This window comes from Camelina sativa, chromosome 14 (genome assembly GCF_000633955.1).
Source record: "Camelina sativa cultivar DH55 chromosome 14, Cs, whole genome shotgun sequence".
In the NCBI taxonomy this organism is placed as follows: domain Eukaryota; kingdom Viridiplantae; phylum Streptophyta; class Magnoliopsida; order Brassicales; family Brassicaceae; genus Camelina; species Camelina sativa.
This window is the reverse complement of record NC_025698.1, coordinates 13497456-13508445: the sequence shown is the minus strand read 5'-3', so window position 1 is coordinate 13508445 and position 10990 is coordinate 13497456. Positions and strand designations below refer to the sequence as shown.

At 37.7% G+C, this 10990-nt stretch overlaps 4 protein-coding genes across 4 annotated transcripts in view; 2 read left to right on the top strand and 2 right to left on the bottom strand.

The window, feature by feature from the left end:
• Positions 1 to 2555, top strand: part of LOC104741336 — a 4133-nt gene extending 1578 nt beyond the window's left edge. Inside the window, exons 5-14 of the mRNA XM_019235859.1 lie at positions 261 to 398; positions 603 to 704; positions 1013 to 1102; positions 1202 to 1276; positions 1370 to 1402; positions 1491 to 1565; positions 1656 to 1718; positions 1845 to 1913; positions 1993 to 2037; positions 2134 to 2555. Of these exons, the coding sequence (XP_019091404.1) occupies positions 261 to 398; positions 603 to 704; positions 1013 to 1102; positions 1202 to 1276; positions 1370 to 1402; positions 1491 to 1565; positions 1656 to 1718; positions 1845 to 1913; positions 1993 to 2037; positions 2134 to 2292 (849 nt within the window). The 3' untranslated portion in view covers positions 2293 to 2555. The remainder of the gene's footprint in view (positions 1 to 260; positions 399 to 602; positions 705 to 1012; positions 1103 to 1201; positions 1277 to 1369; positions 1403 to 1490; positions 1566 to 1655; positions 1719 to 1844; positions 1914 to 1992; positions 2038 to 2133) is intronic.
• On the bottom strand, positions 3707 to 7184 carry LOC104741335. The gene is made up of 14 exons (XM_010462176.2): positions 6904 to 7184; positions 6392 to 6465; positions 6138 to 6215; positions 5949 to 6024; positions 5707 to 5771; positions 5488 to 5589; positions 5224 to 5313; positions 5060 to 5134; positions 4920 to 4952; positions 4756 to 4830; positions 4602 to 4664; positions 4414 to 4482; positions 4289 to 4333; positions 3707 to 4192 (listed from the first exon to the last, which is right to left on the bottom strand). The coding sequence occupies exons 1-14, from the start codon at positions 6944 to 6946 to the stop codon at positions 4049 to 4051; spliced, it is 1032 nt and encodes a 343-aa protein (XP_010460478.1). The 5' UTR covers positions 6947 to 7184; the 3' UTR covers positions 3707 to 4048.
• Positions 7714 to 8673, bottom strand: LOC104741334. The gene has a single exon (XM_010462175.1). The coding sequence runs from the start codon at positions 8537 to 8539 to the stop codon at positions 7931 to 7933; it is 609 nt and encodes a 202-aa protein (XP_010460477.1). The 5' UTR covers positions 8540 to 8673; the 3' UTR covers positions 7714 to 7930.
• Positions 9471 to 10990, top strand: part of LOC104743555 (glucose-6-phosphate 1-dehydrogenase 3, chloroplastic-like) — a 4358-nt gene continuing 2838 nt past the window's right edge. Inside the window, exons 1-5 of the mRNA XM_010464620.2 lie at positions 9471 to 9732; positions 9938 to 10152; positions 10242 to 10336; positions 10456 to 10570; positions 10770 to 10975. Coding sequence (XP_010462922.1) covers positions 9516 to 9732; positions 9938 to 10152; positions 10242 to 10336; positions 10456 to 10570; positions 10770 to 10975 — 848 coding nt within the window. The 5' untranslated portion in view covers positions 9471 to 9515. The remainder of the gene's footprint in view (positions 9733 to 9937; positions 10153 to 10241; positions 10337 to 10455; positions 10571 to 10769; positions 10976 to 10990) is intronic.

Genomic DNA, 10990 nt, shown 5'->3' with positions numbered 1-10990 from the left:
AGGTCCTTTGGAGTTTTTAACTTTTTATATTGGAGTTTTTTTTTTTTTATTCCTCTTCTGCTCTTAAAATGACGAAATTGGTTTGATCTGAAACTTGGAGTTGGGTCTGGCACACTTAAATTATGTAGACATTGTTTTTAAAAATCATATTTCAGGTTTTTTCTTCTTTCTCTTTTGCTACTTTTCTCACATCAAACAAGACATACCTAAGCTCTAATCGGTGGCTTTTTCTTCCTAGCATTAGCGAGTCAATTCACTAGCGTAACTCCATTCTTTTTTTTACTGTTAATCAAAACTCGGAAGAAAACATCAACAGTTTCCTTGAATCTGCAGGTGGTAGAAAGTATGGTTTGATCATTATCATTGGGGTGATCGGCTACGGATATGTGTGGTGGAAGGTAATGATCCTTCACCATACCTAATCTACTTACAATTAGTTAGTTGCTCATTTGAAGTGCTGTTGACTAGTCAAGATTTTGTATTTTAAAATCCATTTCATTCGGTTCTCCTTGCTAATTAGTTTGAACTGGTTTAGTTGTTTTTAGTTTCTTTCTCTTGTTTGAAAACCTACGGCTCACTTAATTAGTCTGCAACATTCTCAGGGCTGGAAACTTCCGGATTTTATGTTTGCGACAAGGCGTAGCTTATCAGATGCATGCCGTACTGTTGACAACCAGATTGATGGTTTTTACTCATCGCTAGAGGCAAGTTCTCACTTCACTTATTTCTCAAGCACTCTTATAGACTGCTCATGTACTAATTTGTCTTGTTTTGCCCATTGAACTTTTTCTTATCAGTTATGATGATTTCTTTTGTGAGCTAATCCATCCAAATGATCTAGTACTAGATCAATATTTGTCTCATTTGATCTCATTTTCCATAAATATATTTGTCTTATAGATCAATATTTGTCTCATTTTCCATAAATATCCAAATGATCTAGTATAAGTATAATTCAAGTGCAGAAGATCAATATTTGTCTCATTTTGTATCTGTTTGCGTTTTATGACAGGATACAAAACAAGATTTAAGTTCAAACGTTGACAGGATCGGTTGTCATTTGGATGCAAATATGGAGGTTATTGAAGAAACAGAACGAGAGGTACGTTAGATTGAATTTAAACAAATATTTCTGTTTCACTGCACTGTCAAGGCTTTCTGATGGTTCTCATCATTCTTTATAATGTATCAAAATGTTTAGGTGACTGAATTAGGGGATGTTACAACAGTTATAAAGGATGACATTAAATCTGTTTTCGATGCTGTTGAAACTCTGGTGAGTAAATTGAGTAATCGCATATATGTTCACCCGTTTATTCTCCCTAAAACAGAAAAAGAGAAATAATCTTGTGATCTTCATGATTGTCAGGCAAACAAAGTCTATCGCATTGAGGGAAATCAGGTAATATATCACAATTGTAGTTGGAAATTATTTTGTGTTCATCTAGCATTGTGTTGATCGAATTTGAATTTCTTGGCCATCTATAAAGGATATCACGCTTAGAGGAGTTGGGGCTCTGCATGCTCAATGTCGGGAGAACCAAAGAATTCAAGAGTCCAATCAGGCATGACCCTTCTCCATTGTGCAGAGCATTTTAGGGAAATTGCTACACATACATGTTCATCGTATTTACACAGACTTCTTTTATGTTTAGGCTTTGCCATCAACTTCTTCATTGCCAGCCCTTGAGGGAGCTCCTATGACACCATCTTCAAAGGTAAATGATTAAGTCGTTTTTCTAGTCTAGTCTCGTGTTGAATTTGAATTGTTCTTCACGTTATCTGGATTGTTACAAATTTTACTTTGTTCTATTGTTGATTTCTCTCGTGTTTGAGGTAAGCAGACTCTGTCTTTGCCTCCTGTTTCTCCCGAAGAATCCCAGTCGCTGTCGACCCCTAAAGGTGCTAAACAGGTTTGTTCTATCTGAAACCAGATTTTTTGGTTAGAAACTAAATTTCGTTGTACAGAGTACTGACCTTTCATTTGGACAGTCACGGGGTCTACTTCAGCACACTCAATCTATGTCTGGTTTGAAGGTAAAGATTCTTTATCTCTTATCTGTTCCTCAAGTTCTGAGCATCAATATGCGTCAAACCTAACCTAAAACAATCTTCTATGAATCCGGGTCTTAGGACATAAGTGAAAGCTCTAGCAGCAGCGAGACAGTTTCAAATGGAACATATTCTGGAGGAAACGGTGTATCATCAGGCTTGAGTTCGGGCATGCTTGGTAGGTTCTCAATACCAAGAATAGTGAGGACTCGTACGGTCAACACAGTGCCTACTAACTGAAGAGAATTTTGTTAATTTAATTACTAGGATTAACAAACAAGACGGGGGCATGTTGTATCTAATAGAGTATTTGAATAGATTTTACTTTTTCTGCATGCATCGGAGACAATGCCATAAATGTTAAATGGTGCATAGTTTTTGTAGGGATGCAGGTTATATTCAAATGAGTCATTTATCACAATTTTGTTGCTGTTCCTTTGATTAGGTTTGGTCTGTTGAAACTTGAAAGAGCTATTAATACAATTATGATGGGAAGGGTTTTAATATAAAAGCTATAAACAGAACGAAATCTTGGCCCTCTTTTAAAAATGCAGGTGTCAGAGATTTGTAGATCTTTGAACTTCTTTTTGGACTGGTTAGTGGTGTTAGAAATCAGAGCAATGAGAGATCCCTATCTAACATGGTTCAGTCCTCATATGGTCATCTACTCTAAAAATATGATAAGAGTGTGAAACACAGGATACGCAAACCAGAAAAGTCGATTATGAACCTAGCGTACAGTAATATGCCATGCCATACATGTTGAATAATCAATTCAGGATGAAAGAAGAAAGAAACGATTAGCAAGCTAACAGACCTCTTGACTCGTCGTTTTGGAGTTTATAAGTGTTTCTCATCTGCACAGCATGATGCTTTACCTTGATAGATGGTTGTATTTGTGAGTAGGGCTGGTTGGATTGGTTAGCTGCCTCCTAAAACTCTATCTTACTGGCTTGGGGCAAGCATGAATATAGTTAATATTCTGCATATCGCGTCTCGAAAATGAGAAATTAAATTCTCTGCATCTGCCTGTAATATGGCTCGTCAAATGATGTTCCAAGGTTGAGAAAATTCAGTACTCTGCATACACAAATTCACTTTTGTTTCTGTTGTGATTGTAGAAATATTAGTGTTACAGACCAAGGAAGAACATGCTAAACTCATCAAGTTTTTTTCACTGGATTGAATTATTCTTTTGCAATTATCAGGAAGCCAGTTCCTGGATCTTGCTGAGATCATAATACCCTGGATCAAGATATGAGTCAACGCAACGTTGGAATTTACCATCGACCTTTCAAGTTTGAGAATCATGCGTGTCCTGTGTCCTGTGACTACTCTTGCTTACAGTCTTTGCTACTCGATCCAACTACTATATTTGAGTTCAAGTCGAAACTCAGCTACTACTAATGAAAATATACATCTATATTACGAAATCAGCCATGTTAGTCTCTCATCTCTTACCAGAAACAATTTTAAACACGTCACAATGGTAGTATCTGTCGCTAGTGGCTCGGCACTTGAGCAAAATAGTGATCTTGTATCTACCCAATTACTTTGCTTGTTTCCAAGCATGATCACTTCATAACTCTTCACATTAACTAAACAAAAGATGACATGATACAATCTCTTATCATATTTCACTATTAAGGAAAACTTTGGTCGAAACAATGTAATTGCCAAATGGACCAGCCTTTTTATTCAATACATAAAGGAAAAAGAAGAGACGGCCAGACAAAACCATCGTCGACTTTTTGTATAAACTGAATTACGAAAGGGCAGAGCAACAGACTGAATAATTGTGACATATATCCAATTAAATATAAGCTGCATCCCTACAAAATTATGCACCATGTATGACATTCTCTCCACTAAGCAAGGGACCGAACATAGCCGCAGCATAATCTATTCAAATCCTCTACTAGCACTTACCCATCTCTGGCTTGCTGATCATAAATATTTGAATGATCAAAACTCTCTCTTCGGTATTGACAAGCAACTATTGGGGTCCAATGGAGTTAGTAGGCACTGTGTTGACCACACTACGAGTCCTCCCTATTCTTGGTATTGAGAACATACTAAACAGGCCTGAACTCGTGCTTCCCGTGGTTTCTCCGGAATGTGTTCCACTGTCATTTATCTCCTGATACCCAGGTTTATAATAGATTGTTTTAGGTTAGGTTTGACCCATATTGAAGTTTGAGACTTCAGAGGGGAAGGGAGACAGAAACTTTTTTACCTTCAATCCAGACATAGATTGAGTGTGCTGAAGTGGACCACGAGGCTGTCCAAATGTAACGTCAGTATTTGCTAAAACCACAGTTCAGTTTCTAATCCAAAGCTATAGTATGAGACTGAACAAACCTGTTGTGCTCCATTCGTAGTTGAAGATGTTTGGGATTCACGGGGAGAAGCAGGAGGCAAAGATAAAGTCTGCTAACATCAAAACAGAGAAATAAGCAAAAGAATAGAACAAAATCAGTAACCATCCCAACAATGCAATTAACAGTTGAAATTCATCATGAGACCAGATAAAAGATTTAGTCATTTACCCTTGACGATGGTGTCACAGGAGCTCCCTCGAGGGCTGGTAATGACGTTGTTGATGGCAAAGCCTAAACATAAAAGAAGTCTATAAATAAGATGAACATGTAGATTATGTAGCCAGATCCTAAAATGCACTGCAAAAATGGAGAAGGCTCATGCCTGATTGGACTCTTGAATTCTTCGGTTCTCCCGACACTGAGCGTGCAGAGCCCCAACTCCTTTAAGCGTGATATCCTTCATGGATAGCCAAGAAATTCAAATTCAATCAACACAATGCCTGATGAGCAAAAAAGATGTGCACCTACAACTGCTGCAAATGTTACCTGATTTCCCTCTATACGATAGACTTTGCTTGCCTGAAAATTACAAAGATCACATTGATCACCTCTTTTTATTCTTTTTCTTGTTTTTTTGAAGGGAGAGCAAACTGGTGAACATATATGCAATCACTGAATTTTCTCACCAGAGTTTCAACAGCATCGAAAACAGATTTAACGTCATCCTTCATAATTGCTGTACCATCCTGTAGTTTAGTCACCTAAATATCATGAAGCAAACAGTTAGGATCATCATAAAGCCTTGACAACGCAGTGAAAGAAGTATTTTTCAACATTCAATCTAACATACCTCCCGTCCTGTTTCTTGAATGATTTCTGTATTCGCATCCAAACTACGACCCATCTGGTCAATTTTTGAACTTAAATCTTTTTTTGTACCCTGTCATGATATGTTTTTGAAAATGAGACAAAATTGTTGTTCTGATACTAAGTTAAAATATGTACTAGATGATCAAAACAGACAAGAATAGAGTTTAATAGACAAATCAATTAAAAAATAGTAAGCAAACAGTCTTCAAGAGCACTAGAGAAAATATGGGAAATAAGAACTTGCCTTGAGTGATACGTAAAACCCATCGATCTGGGTGCCAACATTATTACATGCATCTGATAAGCTGCGCCTTGTAGCAAACATAAGATCTGGAAGTTTCCAGCCCTGAGAATATTGCATAAAAAATTATTGACAAGGAGATTCATATACGAAAATACGAAAATACGAATATACGAGCAAGCAACTATTTTGGGTAGCTGAGGAATGATGAAGTAAGATTACCTTCCACCATACATATCCGTAGCCTATCACCCCAATTATAATGATCAGACCATACTTTCTACCACCTGGGAATTGAAGAAATTTGTTATAATTTTTAGCTTTTAAGCTATAATTTACAGTAAACAAAGATCAACGTCACATATATGAAATGACTTGCTAATGCTAGGGATAGATCATGACATAGCTAGAAGATTAGAGCAGAGAGGGATACAAAACTTCAAAACATAAAAATTCTAGAGGACCTGATCCTGCTGTCGTAACAATAGTGATAGGTCTGTTTGAACCCAGCAACTGCAATTCACGCCTAAGACTGTTAACCTACAAGAAAAATAGAGATAAGACAAGTAAATCTAAGTCCTCCACACGCCTATCTTATCCAGCACTATTTGATAACTTATCCTCGTCAGTAAGCAGATAAATCTCAAACAAACCTGGGCCATAAGTGTATCATTGCGGGGCTTGCTAGATGATTTGGCAGGTTCTTCTTGTTTCAGTTGCCTAAATACCATCTATCAAGAGAAATAAACCATTAACCCATTTTTCCAAACAACATCATCATACACACAAGGAGCCGCCAAGCTTAACACCCAATATTTCGTCGTGAAGAGGAAACAGATAACACTTTTTAAAATCAGAAGGTGGTTGAAAGATGATGGTAAGCAGTGTGACATAGATATTAATATACCTTAAAAGCCCCCGAAACAAAATTGGATACATCTGGTAAGCCCCCTTCTTTAGCAAGCACTGACCCAACAAGACCTAACGTGAAAGCAAGATAGATGAAAACATCAAACTTCTGCACTGACGTTATCAATACAGTAAGATAATTTATCATCGACGGTGCAGTAACAACGAAATTTAAACATAAATATGTCTCCCAAAGAGGTCCTTTGAGAGTTAAAAATGATTCCTTTATTTCAGATAGCTCGAAAAAACTAAAGCAACAGATGAAAACAAACAAACCCAGTGGAGGACACTAAAAGTTCAAAAAGATTTGAAATTTGAGCTGTAAAATTAAGAGCCACTCAAGCAAACAGTGATCATTCCAAAGGGTTTAACAAAAAACCCTAAATTTTCGCATTCTCTAATTGCGATTACACACCGACGAACCGAAATCAGAAACCAGGGAAGAATTCGAGCACCGATCAAATTAATTAACCAGTACGAAAATTAAAACCTCCCGGTAGATGAACAGACCTGCACCGATGAGGATGGTGAGCTTCCCGAGCGGAATAGCCATGACGAGTACTCAAACCCTGCGAGCTTGTATAGCGAAGAACTAAGGTGGCAGATGAAGCCGCATGAAAGGATCGAAGAAAGAATTAGGAAGATGGGCTCCGGAAAAGTACACGACGATACAGATTCGGTCTTGCGACGACGGAGGGAGGCGGCGAGGAGAGAGAGAGAGAGAGAGAGAGAGAGACTCAAAGATTGTCTTGTCTTGTCGAGGGGACAGTGTTCCACAAGTGACTTGAGAAACAAATATTTTTCTTTCTTTCATTTTATTTTCTTCTCTCTTGTATTTTTTTTTTTAATTTAATTTTCTCTGGGCCGAGAAATATCAAAATGGAAATGACAAGGCCTTACGAATATGCTCTGGGAAGATACCCATAAGGTTACTTCCGGTTCGATTTCGGTTCGGATAGATATTGTTCGGTTCTCTGATCTAACATTTTGGTTCGGTTTTGTATAAGTTTATCCAAAGGGCAAAGGTCATTGTGGGTTTTTAGAAAGTTTATATCCTAAACTAATCTAAACATGGGAATATGAAAATACAAATTTCAATAACCTAAAGTTGGGACATAAATAAACAAGTAAAATAAACTAAAACATTTGTTGCTAAACATATCTAAAACGAAACACAATATTTGAGAAGTGCCTAATCAAACAAAGACATCTCTCTTGGCCCACCTTCTGAAACTATGCAACCTAATCCTTTATAACTTTGTTCCCAAGCAAAAAGATAAAATGGAAATACCAAAAATGTGTGCTTTTAGTAGCAACATAGAGAGTAAGGTTGTTGCCACCAACCCAAAAAGGAGAAAGAATATACAGTAGAGCCTGAAGCAAAGTAACACAGTTTCAAACAAGTTCAAGATCACAAAGAACAGTAATGAAATATATGTCTACATTTTCAACATAGCCAGGTGACTTAACAATAAAGGCACTTAAAAATAGCATTTCGTATTACACAAAAGTAGCTTTTGATCGATCGATATGCCTTTTAAGGGTTCGGATTCCACAAGCTCAAGAAACGCGAACTGAATAACCCCAAAACGTCCGGTAACACCTTCCTCGCCAAACCCTTATTCTGCCCTGTCACTATATTCCTCCTCGATTTCTCCGTTTCAGCTCCTGCTTTATCGGAAACCACCGTGAGCTTCAGAGGTTCTGTGATCTTGGCGATGGGTTCTTCTTCCGATTTACCTTTCTTCTTTGCTCTGTTTCTGTTTCTCTTGGATTTGTGTGACGCTGAGGGGCTGTCGCTGGTGGTGGGATGATCTTCGAAGGCTTCTATGATCTGGTGTATGAGCTCACGGTTGGGCGAAGAATCCCATCTAGACCAGTAACTGGTGTAGCAATCGAAACATCCGCAGTCAAGAAGTGGAGCTTTATGATGAGTTCTCTTATTCTTGCCAGATACGGTGGTGGAGAGTGAGGTGGTGATTAAGTAAGCAAGGACTTCTTGATCTTGGGAAGAGAGAACCGAGACCAGAACAAGAATCGCAGCCGGGAGAAGCTTAAAGACTGAGAGAGAGTTATCTTTACTTGAAGAAGAAGATGGTGGAAGAGGATGAGGAGGAGGAGATGGGTGCACTTTACCTTTCTTCATTACTTTTCACATATATGTCTGCTTTTTTGATGAATCTTTACAGACTTTTTCTTTTCTATATCGAGAGAGGTAGAGAGAGAGAGAGAGATGAGAGTTTTCTTTGATGCGTTCTTTGGCCGATAAAAGAAGAAACAGAGCAGTGCATATAGTATATCCTCTTTTTCATGTTAATTTTACTCCATTTATATACGACCCACCTAGCGCGTTTGTCTCACGTCCCTTTTCAAAAATAAATTCAATCAATTTTTTTTCTTTTCAATTATATCTCTAATCTCATACCAAAAACAAAGAATCACCAAAATTCAATAAAATTATTTAAAATATAAGAGTTATTTAGCTAAATCACAATGAATTTTTTAGCAAAATATAAGAGTTTTACTTTTTTTAGTTGTAAAGAACAAATAACTAACAAGTAGATGATTGACCTACCTACATTAAAATTGTTTATAACAAAAAGTTATTAATTATAAGCACGGTGAATGTTAGCCGTGATCGTGATTTGATGAAAGCAAAGCCATCTTGCACGATAGCATGTTTGTTAGTTAGCGATTGAACTATGTCTCTTAGGGATCACATCACTATGGCCGAACCTTGGAGTAAAAAAGCCCCCCAAAGTTCCAAGTCTAACTCTTGCAATATCTTAGGAACAACTGTTTTGTAAATGAGTTGATCAACTAATCAGATGATGGATATCCATTTGGCTAAAAAGAAGACACATAAAACAATAGTTGCAAACCCGTTGGAAATAACTAATAGAAAGCAAAAAGGCCAACTTGTGAATTGAATGAATTATTTTATTCTGCAATAACCCTTCACTTAACCATACCAACAACACAAAATCACAGATTTGGCAAAGGCATAACCTTTGGGATACATCAAAAGGCTCCAAATTTGTCCTTAACTATTCAATTCCATCATTATATCATTAACGCAATTGCATCTTTTCTCATAAAGTCACTCTTTGTCTAATTCGAAAATGTCATCGTTTTCTTCGTCTCTCTCCTGCCCTACCTACCGCTCCCGCACCTCGTCGTCTCCTTTCTTGTCGACTCATCATTCCTTGATCAATGTTGTTGACCCACGCCGGTCACTCTCCTTCCACTCCGCTTCTCCTCAGGGGCCAAATCTATCTGAGCTCTGTGTTAGATCGCAGCAGAGGAAGTCCGTTCAGAGCTCTGCTCTAGTGCAAGATGGTAACTTTAACTGGATTCTCAATTGGGTTTTCTTCTTTATCCCTTGCTTTGCCGGTAACTTTGAAGCTTTCATATATATATATATATATATAGGATTGATTTCACTAGTTCATCAGTGTCTGCTTGATTTGGATTGATTTTTCTCTTATACAAGACAGAACAATACATGTTATGTTCTCTAATACGCATACGATTGTGTGTTTAGGCTCAGTAGCCACCAAGTCAAGCCCCGCTGAGGAATTGAAAGACGGGTTGGTAACGATTCCTACAATAAAAGCAGACAATGTTGTGGCGGAGTCTAATGGCGGGAAAAACCAGTCAACAGTTAGTATCACGGTGGTCGGAGCCTCTGGTGATCTTGCCAAGAAGAAAATATTCCCAGCCCTTTTCGCTCTTTACTATGAAGGCTGTCTTCCTGAGGTATAATAAAAACCTTCCTCTCTTTCTTTCTTTCTTTCTCGTGATTGTTATTTAATTGATTCATGTGGTGAGCTGTTTTTTGGTTGCAGCATTTTACAATATTTGGCTATGCGAGGAGTAAGATGACAGATGCTGAACTTAGAGATATGGTTAGCAGAACACTGACATGTAGAATTGATAAGAGGTGAATCATTTTAGCTTTTTGTAAAAACCAACAAGAGATTTTGGTACTTATGGTTTCTTTTCAGTTTGGTTCTTTTTTTGCAGAGATGGTTTGTTTAAGATTTAAGTGTGATGTTTCAGGGCAAACTGCAACGAAAAGATGGAAGAGTTTCTCAAGAGATGTTTTTACCATTCGGGTCAGTATGATTCTCAGGAACATTTTGTTGCATTGGACAAGAAGCTCAAGGAGCATGAGGTATTTGATGTTTTCCTCTGCTTATTGTTTTTTTTTTCTGCCTTCCTCATGATTGCCTTGCAACCAGATTGCATCACTTGGACACAGAAGTGGGAAAACTATGAATGTTTCTTAAAAATTAGTAAAAACTAGAACAGTTTGGTCTTCTTGCTTTTTTTTGGTTCTTGTGTGTCCTTATTCATTACACAACTTATTGCAGGGTGGAAGACTCTCGAATCGCCTTTTTTATCTTTCTATCCCTCCAAATATCTTTGTCGACGCAGTGAAATGTGCTAGCTCCTCTGCTTCATCTGTCAATGGATGGACTAGGGTCATCGTCGAGAAACCTTTTGGCAGAGATTCCAAAACCTCGGCTGCTTTAACAAAGTCCCTTAAGCAGTACCTGGAGGAAGACCAAATATTTAGGTGGAGATATTGTGC